The 19056-nt window shown below is 33.4% G+C and overlaps 1 protein-coding gene across 2 annotated transcripts in view; it reads right to left on the reverse strand.

Moving 5' to 3' along the window:
* Gsk3b (glycogen synthase kinase 3 beta) overlaps positions 1-19056 on the reverse strand; it is a 164051-nt gene that overhangs the window by 59606 nt on the left and 85389 nt on the right. For both annotated transcript variants that reach the window (XM_046458003.2, XM_046458002.2), the window contains exons 3-5: positions 16520-16603; positions 5854-5964; positions 344-474 (exon numbers count right to left, since the gene is read on the reverse strand). In XM_046458003.2, the coding sequence (XP_046313959.1) occupies positions 344-474; positions 5854-5964; positions 16520-16603 (326 nt within the window). The remainder of the gene's footprint in view (positions 1-343; positions 475-5853; positions 5965-16519; positions 16604-19056) is intronic.

Raw genomic sequence — 19056 nt, forward strand, 5'->3', positions numbered from 1 at the left:
ATGTATAACATTTTATTTGTATATATCTTAAAATTTTTTTGACATTTTCTTACAAATAGATATTTATAAACAATGAATGATTAAAAATCTCTGTACATACAGAATTTTGTAAAATAATATTTTCAATGAAATAATTCCTAAAAGTTAAATTGTCACTTAAAAGAATACACACACTTATAATTCTAACAGAAATAATCAAAACTACCCTTACAAAGAATTGCATTAGTTTATGCTCCCTTAGTAAGGGTCTAGACTGAAATTGTAAAAGGAATATATTTAATAAAATGATTATTTTTTGGGACAGGGAGTGATAGAAAAGGTGCCGAAGGGGGAGCCAGCTTACCTTCCAAAATCACAGAGTTTTAAGACAGCTGTATCAGGATCCAACAAGAGGTTCTGTGGTTTAATATCCCGGTGGCAGATTCCAAAGGAATGGATGTAGGCTAAACTTCTGAACAGTTGATACATATACAACTGGAATAAATAATGAGCATTAATTGAATACTTCCTATTTCAATCAAACTAGAATCACTAAGCCACAAAATAGTAACATTCCCAACAGAGAACAGGTGAATACTGGTGATTACTCAATCTTCTTTAAACAAGTTTCATGTCATGTCTGTATGAATTAGCTAACTTAAGTATCATTAACCATGTATTTGTACCATCCTTTAATAACTTAAAAAAGGAAACCTGACAATGAGCTTTATAAGCTCTTACTTACTAACATCTTATCTCCAACTAGCTGAGTTTTTATTTAAAACAAGATATAAAACTCAAGAGAGATATCCCAAATCCTATGACTCAAAACCAATATTTGGATGAGAAGCCAAGTCTTCTGATTTTTTAGTTCATCATTCTTTCTAGTATGTCAGGCTGCTTAATGTGAAAAGTATTTCCAATGTCATCTTCAGAATCTTTTTTTTTTATTGATATGTCAGTTTCTAAGGTTATTGAAAACTCACAGGTGTGCTGAAAAAAATTAGCAATTACCTATCAAAACATCAGTAATCCTTTAGTAGCATCACCACTCTTTTTATTAATATCCTTCAGAAATAAGATTTTAAATACCATTTAAAAACACATGCCTAGGTGAATACTGACATCACCTTAAAAGATAATTTTCTTCAATTCTACTACTAAAAGAGATATATAGTTGAAACATACTATAAGAATACCATAATCCTGCGCTGGGGCTGTAGCTCAGTGGCAGAGCAGTTGCCTAGCATGTGTGAAGCACTGGGTTTGATCCTCAGCACCATATGGAAATAAATAAAATAAAGGCCTGCTGTCCATATACAACTACAAAAAAAAAAATTTAAAAAAAAGAATACTAAAATCCTCTGTTCATCCAAAGGCCAGTAGTGATCTAATTCACTCCCTCCCACCTTGGATCTTGGGTTCTCTTTGTAAAAATTTTTAAATAATTCACTTTGTAATTTTTCTGGCTGCTCACCTTCTGACCGCTAGCCCAAAATTAATTACATGGCAAAAAAATTGTGAAATGATTCAAACCAAAGATAAGAGTGTCTTGGTAAAATAATGAAAATTTGAAAATGAAATAAAATTAAAAGATACAGGTCAGATTAAAGCATTGACATATGATGACATATGACTTGTGATAAGGGTTGGATTACTTAATAGGAAACCTACTTTCCTTCAGAGGCATGACGGAAACTGCAAACAGGTGAATTTCAATACATCTTTAATATTAATATTAAGTTGGAAAAGTTTAAGCCTTCTTTAAGATGAAGTATGACATAAAATGCAAACATAAGGTGAATTCAATAAGATCAGCACTTGCCACTAAACTTAGAATTAAAATATTCAGGTATTCATGTATCTTTTTTAAAACTATGTAATTCTATAAAAGTGTATAATTGTTCACAGAATCAATCTCAAAGTCTTAAGATGTATTCTGCAAGTTTAATTCTTTATCACCTAGAAAATGATCTATAAGCAACTGAATTCACAGGTACTCATCTACTAAAATAAAGATTTTACCAACTCTATGAGGGTTTCAACATCTATGTCAGCAAAAAAAAAAAAAAAAAAAAAAAAAAAACCAAAACAAATGAAAACAAAAAGTTTTCTTTAAAAAAATGCTAAACAGCTTAAATTAGGTTAATTTCAAGATGACGTTTTACTATATTCTTTCATCTGAAAGATAATCTCCATTCTCTTCACTTGATTCTTTATTCTTTAGATTAACAATAAAATACTCATTTTCACATCTTGTTGTTGTTCCACTTTGTAAAAACATACTTATAAGAAACCTAAAAGGCTTTCTACAGAAGTTAGGCACTATTCTAGTGCTTTATATGTATTATTTCACTTAATCCTGGAACAACCCCATGTAATCCATAAATACTACTATTATTTGATTTTATAAAATAAACCAGGCCTTTCAGGTAACCAGGCCCAGAAAGATTAAATAACAGCCCACTATCACATTTGCAATCTTCTGTAATGGTTTGAGGATGAATACTCCTCTTTAAATTTTACTTTCTTTATTCTGCCATATCTTTACTCTAATGAACCCAATTTGAAATATAACGTATTATTTTAACAATTTTTACAATCACTCTGTGATATATACATTTCCCCTTATTTTTCCAGGAGAGGAAATTGAGGCTCAGTGAGCACAGTAATAAAGTTAATCTAACTCAAGGCCAATGTACTCCCCTCTGTGCCACCAAATCTGTTTAAAATAAATAACAAAATAACAAAAATGTATCCAGCTCTCTTATGTATTCAGACCTTGTCCTTAAACAAGTTAGTTTGTTTTCCCAATTATTTAAAAAAAAAAAAAAAACCCACTTGAAGCTGGGTGTAGTGCACACATCTATAGCCCCACCTACTCACGGGGCTAAGGCAGGAGGATCATTTGAGCCCAGGAGTTCAGAGCCAGCCTGAGCAACATAGTGACACCTCACCTCAAAAAACAAAACAAAAAATTTAAATTCATACCAATGATTGGATAGCCATGTGTTTCAGAATTACATTTCAAAACATACTTAGTTCTGAAAGATGCATAGCACAAAAACACAGGCACTCAAAACTTTTTATCTTATAACTATTATCAACTACAAAAAAGGCAATAGAAGTAGAAAAGGGGTGAAGAAACAGGTTCCAAACAATATAGTCAGAGAACAACTCAACTCACCTAGAAAAAGTGAAAGTAAATAATCACAAAGAAATGCATTTTCCATTTTGGTAACATGTATGCCAAACAAGTCCTTATTAGATGGTGATCATAAAAGAGTTGTATGTAATTTGTCACTTTTATTTCCATCTCCCAAACTAAGATTTTTCAAATAATAGGACTACAATTAAACTATGCAATATAAATAAGTGAAGGAGCTCAACTCATAAATTCATTAACTATAGACAATAATTTTTCTCTTTTCAGGACTTTAAACATACAAATAGATTTGTATCTCCAGAGAATAATACCTAGGGCCAAGAGTTCTGATTCTGAAAGAGCTGTAGTTAAAAAGAAAAAAAAAAAGAAAGAGCTGTGGTTATTAAAAAAAAGAATAATTCCTTTTTTTTCACAAGGAGGAGAAACAAGTACGAGATTTCTTTCCAGTATGTCAACTTCAATATGCACAATTTAATTTTATTTTTTAAAGATAGAATGTCAGAGATGAAGCCCAACTATATGCTGGCAAAATATGAAAATATGGAGTGATCTCCAGGATATATTTTTCAATCCAGGAAAATATAAAAGAGATCTCCAGGATGTATTTTTATACCCCACCCCCACCCCCCAAAAAGAAAAATTTATACATTTAGAGAAAAAGGGACTAGAATTGGGTAAAATAATTACACACTGCTTGTTTTTTAAAATGATATAATAAACTGTTTTAAAATATTTAAGACCATTTAACTGGTAGAAGGAACACATAAAAGTTAATCTTCTTTGAACATATTTTGTACTTTGTTGTTTTTTTTTTTTTGAATTTTTTAATATTTATTTATTTTTTTTAGTTTTCGGCGAACACAACATCTTTGTATGTGGTGCTGAGAATCGAACCCGGGCAGCACGCATGCCAGGCAAGCGCGCTACCGATTGAGCCACATCCCCAGCCCAATATTTTGGACTTTGAAAGCATGTAAATATTAAAACATGTAAATGTTAATTTAAAAGTAAAATTAATTTAGCATTTTAAAATTACAACTATAATAACAGTAAAATGAAATTACAAAGCTTAATGAGGTATAATCACACAAAGAGAGTTCTTCAATGTTGCTTTAAAACAGATACCTTGGTTAATTCCTAATGGGATTGAATGGGAGGTTAAAAAATGCTTCAAAAAGATCTTACATTATTGTCAGCTAGAGGTGCTAACAAGTGGGTGATTATAATGCTGTCATTGAGAAGTGAAATTTTCAGTGTTAAGTGTGGAAGATTATCAGGGTTTAAAAAAATAGACTCTGATGTCATGTAAAACTAAGAAGAACCAATAATAATTTTTAAAAAAGATATGATTTTTAAAAACCCTCAATTTTAATTGGAAGTATCAATATGAATTTATTGTGTATTTACCCTTGGGGGAGAAAAACAGATGTGTTATATCTTTGAAAAAATTACCCACATCTCCTAGCTCTTTTTACTAAAAATATCCAGAAGCAGTAACCAACCCTATAGCATTTAGCACCTCCAGCATTTAGACTGTGATATCTAAAAAACATTTGTTACTAAAAGAACATGGTCTCCTTGAAGAAAAAGTTGATTCCAAGTATGAGAAAGAAATGTGTAAGATGAACCTGGAACACTATTCTAGAAAACAAGAAAGCTATCAAATAGTATGAACAAACAAGAAAACACCCAACTAGTCACCTATGAAGGATGTTATAGAACCAACCAATTCTAAATTTTGCTAAATAATAGTAAGGAAATCAAATATATACCTGTCTTTTTATATAAACTGTACTTTATAGAGTACAGATAAAAGTACATGGGGGACTGGGGTTGTAGCTCAGTGGTAGAGCCTGGCATGTGTGAGGCACTGGGTTCGATCCTCATCACCACACATTTTAGTTTTGATTACTAAAACTAAAATAAAAAAAGATTAAATGGGGAAGTTTCTCTTTATGAAAGAATTCCAGCTCTTAAGATGAAATAAAAACATTCAACAATAACATTTTATAAGGCCTATGTGGTGCTGCACACCTGTAATCCCAGCAACTCGGGAGGCTGATGAAGGAGGACCACAAATTCTAGGCCAGGGAAACTTAGCAAGGCCCTGTCTCAAAATTAAAACGGTCAGGGATGTAGATGAGTGGTAAAGTGCCCTTGGGTTCAATCCCCAGTACCAAATAAACAAATTAAATAAGTAAGATGGCATCAGTATTAGAAACCCCAAATTAAATAATACTAAATAAATAAATATATTAAAATGTTTAAAATTGCCAAAAGGTTAAATTTCTGCTACAGATACAATAAATGTACCTATAAATGTCAATAAGACCTTAAATTTGAACATATTTATAAGTATATAATTTTATGTGAGTCTACATGATATGTTCCTATTTTGGTCTGTGGCACAATAAAGATCAGAAATTAAATGAAAATAAGCAACAGATAGCAGAATAAAAATCCAAAATTGTCTATGAACAATTCACTAAAATTTATCAGAATACCTTTAATATGTGTCATGAAAGTTTTAAAAGTGAAATCTCATTATTTTAAAACCATACAAAAATTTACCAAACTAGCATTATCTACCTTAGCAGTTTTTCCTCCCTGAGAATTAAATGCAGTAATACAATTTAAAAATATCCTGTATTCACCCTGGCTCACAACAAATATTTTCCAAAATGGGAAATTGTTCCATTTTTACATACCTTGACGTAGATCACAGGGAGAGTCTGTTTGGCTCTACTATAGTGTCTGGCAACTCTGTATACTGTTTCCGGAACATAGTCCAGCACCAGATTAAGGTAGACCTCATCTTTCTGAAAAGGTTTATTCAAAACAAAAAACAAAACAGATTACAAATTGGCCTTTCTTTAAATACTCAAAGTAAATTCCCTATACATTCACTTGTTCAGATTTTTAAATAAAAAAATTGTGTGTTCAATTTTAATTACACAAAATTATTTTAGAAAATAACCAAAACAGTAAAAACAAGTGTACACACCTTAGTAATAATTCCATGTTAAAAACATGGATGTTTCAATACTGTTAAGATTCCCAATCATATTTAAACTATTATTTTGTTTACCATGATTTTCAAAGACATCGCCAATCACAAAATTTCCTATCTTCTAAGCTGAGAATTAATGTCTTCATATCCTACCAGTAAAGCAGTATGGTAGTACTGAATTGAGAGCTAAGAAAAACAGATTTCTAGCATTAGCTCTGATGGAATTAGTATGTGCAAGTCAATCACTGTAGGCTTCAGTTTCATCAGCTGTAATTTGATTAGATATTGTTCAAAATGTCTCTACTGTCCAGTTGGATACGGTGGTACATGCCTGTAATTCCAGAAGATTCAGGAGGTTGAGGAAGAAGGATCTCAAGTTCAAGGCCAGCCTCAGCAACTGAATGAGGCATTTAGCAAATTAGGGAGACTGTGTCTCAAAACAAAAAAAAAGAAAAGAAAAGAAAAAGCAATAATGGATTCAGTTCTGGTACTAAAAAAAAAAAGTCTCTAATCTCCACAAAAAAGATTTTATGGTTACTTAATAGTATATAATTAGTAAAATAATCACTTGTGTTCTATAATTAACTGTAACAAAAAGAGTAACTCTTAAGGAAGTGAGTTACCACATAAAGGTCATATGTTTAAATATCCTTTCTTTTAGCAGCACAAAGACACCAACTCATGATCTGAAGAAGGGATTCCAACCAAATAAGAAAGAGGAACAACCTGTACCCTGTTCATGTAAATGATATCAGTTAGATAAATCAAAGTAGAAAATGAAGCTGAGAATCTATGAGTGGGAAAAACTACAGGTAAACAAACTTCCATAATTTCCAAATATGAAATTATCTTAAGCTACCAAACTGAAGTAGAGAATTTAAATTTTCAGCATTTACTGTACATCACTAGTCACTGCAGAGGAATTAAGTGTGCAGGTATAAAAGAGGCAATGAAAATTGAGTATGCAAGGAGGACTTCAGGTGGAGTGAAAACAAATCACAATGTGAGGTCAAAGTGAATGGCAGATACAAAGAGGATTCAGATGTCAAAGTTTTCTTTTTTTAAAAAACTCATAATAACAGGCTGAGGTTGGGGCTCAGTGGCAGAGCACTTGCCTCACACAAGTGAGGCACTGGATTCAATCCTCAGTACCACATAAAAATGAATAAGTCAAAATAAAGATATTGTGTCCATTTATAAGTAAAAACTATTTTTTAAAAAACTCTTAATTACAACTTTTTTATTTTAAGAAATCATTTGAGAAAAGTTAATTGTGATATATTTATTAACAACTTGCAGATATGCACAGCATTGGGTTACAATTTATTTCATTTGCTAAACAATCATTCTAAAAGGGAAGAATACAAAGAATAAAAGACTACTGTTGTGTTCAATGGTGGTTTTCTTGTAGTAAGACTATGAACTCTGTCCTTTATAAGTGCTTTATAAGTGCATTTACGAGGGGTTGTAAGGGCAAATACCTTCAATAGCTAATTAACAAATGTAAAGGTATAGCCAAACTCTGTAAAGCAGTAAGGGACAGTGGTTGGTCAACCAGTGGAAGACTTAATTAAAAGCATCCCCCCCCAAAAGAGCAATATGCTACCTAGTCAAATAAAACATATTAGGAGATAGATTTTACAGTCAGCATATAATCTCTAATTTTAACACAGCCAACTAAGATTGACACAAACCTAGGAAAAATGGCTTAAAATGGAAGACTGAAGTTTAAGACTCTAATGGGCTAGAATGAAAGACCAAATTTACAACATGAAATGTAATAGAGCCCTATCAACTTATTATATAGAGGTCTGGGGATGTGGCTCAAGAGGTAACGCGCTCGCCTGGCATACACGGGGCGCTGGGTTTGATCCTCAGCACCACATAAAAATAAAATAAAGATGTTGTGTCCACCACAAACTAAAAAATAAATATTAAAAAATTCTCTCTCTCTGTAAAAAAATAAATAAATAAATTTATTATGTAGAATGATAGACCAGACAGAATCAAGATATACACAGCAGTAATCCATTTGCAAAGTAAATGATAGGTGTAAATGACTAGAATGGAAAAGGAGTCTCGTTGAGAGATTGCTAATGAAAAACATAACACAACAACAGGATATGACAGAAGTACTGTGTTGCAGATTTCAGGCCTCATTTAAAGTACTGATGATATCCCTTTTTAAAGCATATTTTATTCATGGTAGCAGCAAAGTGCAGTACATCAAAGGACGGTTAACAAATAATGTATGCTATAAATTCAACACTCTAATTTATTATTTTATGAAAAATATGAAGGCTCAAATAAATTATCTTTTTAAATTTATAAATGTTTAAATGTAAATTAAAGCCACAACAATAATCCCTGAGGAAGGGGAGAATTCAACCCTCCGAAACATAAGAGAAAAGGGCTGAATTCAGCATTTTTAGCACTTATAATTTCCTGAAACATTCTCAGGGTCTGCTGTTTTCTTTTCTTTTTATTCTTTTTTCTTTTTGTTTGGTACTGAGGATTGAACTCAGGGGCATTCAACCACTGAGCCACATCCCCAACCTATTTTGTATTTTATTTACAGACAGGGTCTCACTATGTTACTTAGTGCCTTGCCATTGCTTTGAACTCTCAATCCTCCTGCCTAGCCTCCCAAGCTGCTGGGATTACAGGCAGGTGAAGTGGCACCCAACTCAGGTCTGCTGTTTTCTTAATGTAATCTCTCTTGGATTACCTGACTGAATTCTGGAAAACTCACAGATTAGTTGTAAAAGTTAAAAGCTGATACAGAAATAAAACACATTAAAGAATAGGACTTCAGATGTAGATTATAAAAACACTTATTTCACACCAACATGAGGAAGTACTAAACTCAAAGAGGTGTTACTAGGCTTCCAAAACTGGCTAAGAAGTCACTGCTACTTTGAAAAGAATTATATTTTTATACAAAGTGGGTCTTATTCAAAAACCTAAAAAAAAACGAAGGTATAAATTTAGACAACATTTTTTGCATATTAAAGAAATTTAAATGACAGGACTTCGATTATACCTAACAAGTCAAAAACAGCAGGGGTAACTCTAACATGTCTTCAGAAAATAGATAATATTTTTATGCCCAGATAACTTCTGAGGTCAAGAAAACAAAATGGCTTAAGGCTACAGTTTTAAATAGAACCATGGTGGGATACAAAGCAGTGTATCAGAGAACGCAGTAATAAGGCATTCAACCCAATGTCATGGTAGACCAGGATTCTCCTTGGAATCGGGTCAAAAGAACTTCATAACAGTTATCTTTCCTCTGATGGGTAAAATGGGCTAGCGAGATGGAAATAACATGAAAGGCAAAGGGTATGCATTAGGGCAAATCTTTTCTGCTTTGAAACTTTGGGGAAGGAATGGAAAGGGGAGGTAAGCAGCTAGCAAACAACAAGTAAGGTAAGCTTTCTCCCCATCTGACATCTTAAAATAAATACCCAAATTACAAAAAGACGTTTTTTTAAAAAAACTGCAAATGTATTAGAAGAAAATATGAGTGTTTCTGCAAACCTTGGAGGACAAAAACAGCTATAAGCTATTAAGGAAAATATGCCAAATTGGTTACATAAAAATACGAAACTTTTATATTACTTTAAAAAAAATCACATAAATTATTTCTAAAAACTATGATAATTAGGAGGAGAATAATTATTTCAGTTACACATGTCAAAGGACGAATTTGTTTTTATTTAAATACTGAATAAGACAAGACCAATATTCAAATAGAAAAAAAATGGAAAGAAAGGTGTTATGGTTTGGATATAGAATGTCCCCAAAGGTTCACGTATTGAAGGTTTGGTCACCGATGCAGTAATATTCAGAGGTAGGACCTTTAGAAAGCTGAGTGGATCATGAAGGTTCAGACCTCATGAGTAGGTTAATGCACTGATGAGTAGGTTAATGCAAATCATGAATCATTTGATGGCATTATTGAGAGGTGGTAAAAACTGTAGGAGATGGAGTATGGTTGAAGGAAGTAGGTAATAGGCAGCACACCCTGGTAGAGTATATCTTGTCCCCAGCCCCTTCCTCTCTCATTTGTTCTCCGTGCTTACAGTCTGCCATGAGGTAAGTGGCATTCCTGTACTGTATCCTTTGGCACTGATGTTTTGCTTACTTCAGGCCCAAAGCACTGGAGCCAGCTGACCACAGACTGAAACCTCTGAAATCATGAACCAAAATAAATTTTCCTCCTCCAAGGTTTTTTGTTTGTTTTGTTTTTTTCCCTCCCTTTCAGGTATTTTGTCCCAAAGATGAAAAGCTGACCAACACAGAGCATGAAGATAGATAGTCACACAAATAGCCAACAAAAATGTGGAAAGATGTTCAACCTTACTAATAATTAAAGAAATATAATAAAAAATATAATGAAGTTACCATTTTTCACCTATCAAACAGGAAAAGATAATTCAATCCTAAGAAACCTAAGTATGAGAAAAGGTCACTTTCCAAAATGCACCACAACACCATTCTGGTGGAAACTCAAAACTCATGCAACCTTTTGGGAAAGTAAATAGGTTAACCCATTTCAGCCAAAAGTGAAGACATACAGACTCCCAATTTGACTCAGCAATGCCATTTCTAGGAATCAAGTTTATGAAAACAATTGTGCATGTATGTGTGCCCTTATGCATGTGAATAAAATTCCTTGCTATTTGTGACTTTCACACAGGAAGGAAGGTAGAGAGAAAGAAAAAGAAAGGGGGGAGAAAGCTACAGATTGTAAAGTTGATGAGGTACTCTTTCTATAACTTAGAAGTTTCATTTAATTAAAAACACAATAGCTGGGTATGGTGGTGCACACCTGTAATCCCAGCAACTCAGGAAGGAGACTGAGGTAGGAGGATTCCAAGTTCAAGACCAGCCTCAGCAATTTAGCAAGACCCTGTCTCAAAATAAAAAACAAAAGGGGCCAAAGATTTAGCTCAGTGGTTAAAGACCCCTGTCACCAGTATTTCCCCTATAAAAAAATTAAAACATTTGCTCTTAATATTTATACAGTTAGCTATAATCACATCTCCTTGTCTCTTAGATGAATGACTCAATAAATTGTTCTTCATCTTTTTGGGGTAGAGAACTCTTTCAGAATCTAATAAAAGATACAAGCTAAGTCTCACTAAAAAATACATAATCTTTAGTAATGATAGTTGAATAAGGACATATTATAATAGAAGCAGTAGTAATAATAGTAGTAGAAGTATTAGTAATGATAATAAAAGACACAATCATTTGAGAAGGGTCACACATCTTTTGTAGACCCAAAGTTTAAAACACTGGTTTGAGTGATTCTATGGGAAGGTCATTTAGCTTCTCTCTGCTTCCATTCCACAGGACTGTTGTGAGGATTAAATGACTAAATAAAAGTAAAGTGTTTAGATTAATGCCCTGGAAGGAATATATTAATTTTTAGCTATCATTACTATTACCTCTACTACTATTATTATTGCTACAATAACTATTTTTACTACTGCTACTATTACAATATTCCCTTATTCAAGCATCATTGCTAAGGTATTTTTCAATGTTACCTTTCTGGTATACTGCTTCTGCAGAAATCCACATTCTACGCTAAATAGAAAAGCATATTATAAGACTCTGATATCAGACTGCCTAGGGTTAACTCCCAACATTTTCATTTATAACTGTATAACTCAGGTAATTTAAATGGTATTTTCTTGGTTTCTTTTTCTATAAAAATTGAGATAACAACAGTAACAATTCTTCACATGGGGTATAAGGAGGTTTAAGTGAGTTACAAACTACAGGTAAGAGCTCAGGGCAATATCTGATGCACAACAAGTGTGATATATATTTGCTATTGTAAAATGATAAATTAATGTTTACATGCCAGGTGCTATAAGCACTGGATAAACATTTTTAAATTTGTTCCTTACAAAATCTCTACCATACAGAAGGCAGGGGACAAACTTACAAAAGTAAATATCTTGCCCAGAGTCATAAGGTGCTATCATGTGGCACAACTGGAATGGAAACCCAAATATTTCTAGTTACCAAGTCTTTAAAATGACAAGGTGAAATACAACACAAAGAAGCTCCCTAAAATGGACATCTCATTCAGCCACTCTGAAGTCCATAAAAATGTTTACCTAATATTATAGAAATAACTCTTTTAACTACACCCAGATCTGAAAAACGCTTATAGACAAAAACAGGTTAGCTACAATTCTAAAATTAAAAATAACCAAAGGGAAATAGAGAATATTACATAGTACAACTTAACAGAATATTATGTAACTAAATATTATGATGTAATAGGGGAAGTTTAATTAGATCATTAATATTCAGAAAGGTTTTAAGTAGTTAAGAATATATACCTATATAAACATGCACATATGGAATAAGATACATAGAACTCTCAAAGATTAGGACAGTGACAGTGAAAATATATATATATATATATATATATATATATATATATATATATATATATATATTTTTTTTTTTTTTTTTAATCAAAAGGGAGTAATAATAAAGGCCCAGAGAGAAAAGACACTAAGAAACAGAAAAATTCAAGCCAGGTAGGAATCTATAAGGAAATTTGTAGAGGATCACAAATACAAAGAAAGTAAGATACATAGAAATCCAACAAAAGAGAGGTACAGAGACCCAGAAAAAGACTGATGGAGAACCACAGAATATAAATAACCAAGAGAGAAGAGAGCAGAAACTAGAGGCAGAGTTACAGAGGGAAAGGAAATTGGAAAGAAGTGGGTAACAAAGACCAAGAGAAAGAGACAAAACCCACAGACAGAAAAAAAGAAATCCAAAAAGGGAGACAGAGACTCAATAAAGAGCAGTGGAGAAAGACTGAAAGAAAATGACAAAAAGATGGTACGATTTCTAAAATTTCCATATACCTTTGAACTCATCTAACCTAGAACCTACCAGAACCTTTCATTTCTATAATCCTGAAACAATGAATTCTTGTTCCTTTTGATCTTTGCAATAACCTCAACTCATCCCCCTAATGTCTCCTCATGGCTTCATTTAGGCTCATATTCTTATCACTGATCTCCTTCCCAAAGCTTTCCCTTATGCTCTCTGAAATCCAAAAAAGAAACTGCCAGATAATCTCATTTTCTTCATGAAGGGTTCTTTTTACTGTCTTCCCCTAGACAAAAATCTGAATCTCACCCAAGGGTACTGGTTTCCTTATATCATTCTCAAATGAAGTTTGTTCTTACCCATCAAAAAATTCTAGGAACAGAAGGAAATACTGTCAAACTGTTGACCTTTTATTGTCCTGATCTTAAACAACATCCAGGCTTCTTCCTCCTCCAACTCCACACACCCTCTCTATCCAACCTTGTCAACGTTAACATAGAACACTGTAAGAAGTCATCCAAGTATGTACTTCCTGGACACCTCTATGTGCACGTCTCATGGGCCATCTCAAACTTAATTATTTCATTCTTCAAAACTTTCCTCATAAATACACAAAGGCAATGCTTATGCTAGAAAAAAAATATCTACCAAATATAGGACTACTACATTCAAAAATTAGTAATCTCTAGAGACTTGTAAGAAATTCAAAGACTTTTAGATCCCTCCCTAACAGCAGTGGAAACTCATTCCTGAGCTCTTAGAGCTCTCAACCCTAGAGCAGAACCTATCTTCTCCTATGTCTACAATTAGTTCACTAATATATTGAGTAATATGTTAGTTCTATTAGAACAATTCGTAAGTGGAGATTATGAGTGGCAAAAAGAAATGATCTTTTTGGTGACTTGGAAGATTATGGGAAGTCTTAAACCTGTGTATTTATTTCTACACATCTTCGGAAAACTTTTTTTTAAAAAATTATTCTTTTGACAAAGTTTAAGGGAAGAAAGAAAACAGATACAAAATGAAGGCTGAGATATCAAGCTTTACCCTGCTTTCAGATACCCACAGAGCATTTGCAGATCTAGGTAAAGAGTCACTGCTTTAGTGAAGGCAGCCTCTGTAAGTCTCTGTTACAGATTCTTATTATAAGGGACCTACATAATTTGAGTCTGTTAACAAACATAAAATGATTTGCACTTTGGAAAAACACTTATTTAAAAAAAAAGAAAACTTTTATCTTGTTTTGTTAAACAAAGATAATTGTTTTTTACACTATATCCCACCCTTCCTTTTTTTCTTTATTTTAGTGGAGCTAACCCAAACTAAGAGTTATCTGTTTTTCACTTTGGAAATTTTACAATGCTCAAGAAAAAGTTCTAAGATATGTAAAATATTTGAAAGTCTATTTTTTTTTCCTAATAGAGGTTCACTGTCCTTGTTAACCTCTATTAATCACATTTCTATATCTGTAAGAATGTTTAAGATAAATAGGAAGCTGTAAGCAGTAGCAGGGAGAAAGTCTTGCTCTGAAGTACTCAGATAACAGCTGGTCAATTGTTACCATGAAGGCAGGATTAAGTCTGTGGTAAGGGCTGCCTATGATGGGGGTTTCCCACCTAACCAAAACCAGACGGGTAAGCCATCAGGTATCTTACATTTCAAAGTCTGATATTCTTCCCTTTCTACACTTGAATTTCATAAAAGTTGAATAAGCTAATATTTATAAAGCATTAAAACAGTATGTGGCATACAGGGAGGGCTATACAAATTAAAATAAGCAATCAAGAGAAAATGTTTAGGAACTTTGTAAGGAGGCCTTCGCAAATGAATTTATATGTAATCTAGTGGCTCACAAAAATAAATAACTCTGACCTTTCCTTTACTTCCTGGGGAATTATGATGTCTAGCATCTAATAACAAAAAGCCATGAGGATGCAAAATTTCATTTTAAGAGTGCTGGGAACATAATATATGCTTCATAATCTTATTTGGAAAGGTACAGAAAAACAAAGACTTGCCAAAATAGATAATATTAAAGAGAGTAATAGGCAGTAGGTGCATAAACCAAGTAATTGGGTTTAGAAATAAGAGAACTGAAAGTTATCTATGAGGTTTACAATTCACAATACAAACAGAGGCACAATTTAAACTTAAAAATGACTAAGGAACAAGTGTTGATAAAGGACATATTTACTAAGTATGGCTGGTCACACATATTAGCTATGACACACAAATATATACACAACACATAATAGATCCACCTTGCCTTAAAATACATAGGTCTTCTTCTATATCATTGGGTTTGTCATGGGAAAAGAAAAAGAATTTCCAAGAAAATCTAAGTACAGTTTAATGGAAAATGATTAATCTACAAACAGTTAAGTAAATTAATATTGGCTTAGAAATCAAGAGACATTATGGATCTAAGAACATTACATATTATATGCATAAAATCTTTTTTTTTTTTTAATTTTTGATATTTAATTTTCAGGTTTTTTTTTGGCGGACACAACATCTTTGTTTTTGTGGTGCTGGGGATCAAACCCGGGCCGCACGCATGCCAGGCGAGCGCGCTACCGCTTGAGCCACATCCCCAGCCCTATGCATAAAATCTTAAGTCCAAAATATCAAGTGAATTTATTCAAGTCATATTTATTTTGCCCCTCAAAACAACAACAACAACCACCAAAAAAAATCCCTGATTTCCATGTTCCTTGCCAGGTCCCCCATCCAAAACCAGTAAAGAAAAAAATTTAAGGAAATATTAAAACTGGGGAAAAGGACGGGCAGAAAGAAAAAGACCAAGGTACAACAGTAGAAACTGGTTTTCTTTGCTTTCTTCTCCACTGATTAAACTGTCATAAGTTATTACATCTTCTGAGGAAAAAGACCAATGGAGGACCAAGGAAGACGAACATTCACAGCTCAAAGTCTTAACTATCCTTTACTTTCATAAAACTAAGTGTGATCAGAAATAGTGACAATTTATAATAAGCTCTGTAATATAATACTATATCTTTTTTCTCTGATCAAAGACCAATTAAACTTGCTTTCTAATGTTTAACCCTCATTCTAGTCCTATCAGAGTCCTCCCACTTCCTCTCTTCACCTCTCATCAACTTCCACTTAGCAAAATGACATAATTTTCCTCCTTATAATAAACAGATGAAATGAGGATTCCATAAAAAAACATAGAAGTATCAATAAAAAATATAAACTTTCTAGAACTAAAGATAGCTGTTTTTTTTTAAAAAAAGGAGAAAATTCTTAAAAAATCATTCCCTTTATATTCTTATAAGCATTTTCCTGCTATAACTAATGATATTCAATGACCATTTCTTATGCTCAAAATCACTGGGGCCTATGCTTTGAATGCTTTCATTCAATTAGCAAAACTATTTTGTTAGGGTAAAGGTATGGGAAGTATTATTTTTAGAAGAATAACAAGCTTATCACAATATTCAATACATACTATCTGTCACACTTACCTTCTCACCACTTGAGTAGAAGAAATAACGCAATCGGACTATGTTACAGTGATCTAGCTTTCTCATGATCTGGAGTTCTCGATTCTGAAAAGAAAACACATGAAAATAATTTTTAAAGGACAACAATTATACATCATAATCACCAAGATGCTCCTGAAATAACATTAAACACCCTAAACAACAAGCTATGTATGTGCTATTAAAAAATACAGTCTGTACACCAGAACTGAACTGCAAACTATCTGTTACTAGTCCATGAACTATTTGTTACTGCTCAGCAATAAGATACAGAATTGAGAGTGTTTAAAATCTTTTATAGCAATTTGGCAGACTAAATTTTTATCTATGATTCTGATAATAAGAATTGAGGCCTGTATTCTATATTTTTAAAACTTTTACTTTTCTAGCAATTCATTTGTACTATATTTTGCAAAACTATCAGTCTGGTGAATTGGAAATTATAGAAACTGGTACTTTACCACATGTACCTTGGGAAGCACCAGTTTAGGATTTGTAAGAAATATTTGAAATGAGCTGCTGTTACTTATGTAAATTTTTTTTGCAACTATAATAAAAAATAAATCAAACTTTTCAAAAAACAAATTAAGCAGGGATCAAAGGAGACTCTTACGTGAAAGACTTATACAATGAAAACTACAGAACCCTAAAGAGAGAAATAGAAGAAGATCTTAGAAGATGGAAAAATATACCCTGTTCATGGATAGGCAGAACTAACATCATCAAAATGGCGATATTACCAAAAGTTCTCTATAGGTTTAATGCAATGCCAATCAAAATCCCAACGGCATTTCTTGTACAAATAGAGAAAGCAATCATGAAGTTCATATGGAAAAATAAACGACCCAGAATAGCAAAAACAATGCTAAGCAGGAAGTGTGAATCAGGCGGTATAGCGATACCAGACTTCAAACTATACTACAGAGCAATAGTAACAAAAACAGCATGGTACTGGTACCAAAACAGGCGGGTGGACCAATGGTACAGAATAGAGGACACAGAAACCAATCCACAAAACTACAACTACCTTATATTTGATAAAGGGGCTAAAAGCATGCAATGGAGGAAGGATAGCATCTTCAACAAATGGTGCTGGGAAAACTGGAAATCCATATGCAACAAAATGAAACTGAATCCCTTTCTCTCGCCATGCACAAAAGTGAATTCAAAATGGATCAAGGAGCTTGATATCAAATCAGAGACACGCCGTCTGATAGAAGAAAAAGTTGGCTACGATCTACATACTGTGGGGTCGGGCTCCAAATTCCTCAATAGGACACCCATAGCACAAAAGTTAATAACTAGAATCAACAAATGGGACTTACTCAAACTAAAAAGTTTTTTCTCAGCAAAAGAAACAATAAGAGAGGTAAATAGAGAGCCTACATCCTGGGAACAAATCTTTACTCCTCACACTTCAGATAGAGCCCTAATATCCAGAGTATACAAAGAACTCCAAAAATTAGACAATAAGAGAACAAACAACCCAATCAACAAATGGGCCAAGGACCTGAACAGACACTTCTCAGAGGAGGACATACAATCAATCAACAAGTACATGAAAAAATGCTCACCATCTCTAGCAGTCAGAGAAATGCAAATCAAAACCACCCTAAGATACCATCTCACTCCAGTTAGATTGGCAGCCATTATGAAGTCAAAGAACAACAAGTGCTGGCGAGGATGTGGGGAAAAGGGTACACTTGTACATTGCTGGTGGGACTGCAAATTGGTGCAGCCAATTTGGAAAGCAGTATGGAGATTTCTTGGAAAGCTGGGAATGGAGCCACCATTTGACCCAGCTATTCCCCTTCTCGGTCTATTCCCTAAAGACCTAAAAAGAGCATGCTACAGGGACACTGCTACATCGATGTTCATAGCAGCACACTTCACAATAGCAAGACTGTGGAACCAACCTAGATGCCATTCAATAGATGAATGGATAAAAAAAATGTGGCATTTATACACAATGGAGTATTACTCTGCATTAAAAAATGACAAAATCATAGAATTTACAGGGAAATGGATGGCATCAGAGCAGATTATGCTAAGTGAAGCTAGCCAATCCCTAAAAAACAAATGCCAAATGTCTTCTTTGATATAAGGAGAGTAACTAAGAACAGAGTAGGGTCGAAGAGCAGGAGAAGAAGATTAACATTAAATAGGGATGAGAGGTGGGAGGGAAAGGGAGAGAGAAGGGAAATTGCATGAAATGGAAGGAGACCCTCAGAGTTATACAAAAGTACATACAAGAGGAAGTGAGGGGAAAGGGAAAAATAATACAAGGGGGACAAATGAATGTCAGTAAAGGGGGCAGAGAGAGAAGAGGCGAGGGGAGGGGAGGGGAGGGGGGATAGTAGAGGATAGGAAAGGCAGCAGAACACAACAGACACTAGTATGGCAATATGTAAATCAATGGATGTGTAACTGATGTGATTCTGCAATCTGTATATGGGGTAAAAATGGGAGCTCATAACCCACTTGAATCAAAGTGTGAAATATGATATATCAAGAATTAT

Source organism: Marmota monax, unplaced genomic scaffold (genome assembly GCF_021218885.2).
Source record: "Marmota monax isolate L192 unplaced genomic scaffold, Marmota_monax_Labrador192_F-V1.1 WCK01_AAM20220418_F8-fsc00052, whole genome shotgun sequence".
In the NCBI taxonomy this organism is placed as follows: domain Eukaryota; kingdom Metazoa; phylum Chordata; class Mammalia; order Rodentia; family Sciuridae; genus Marmota; species Marmota monax.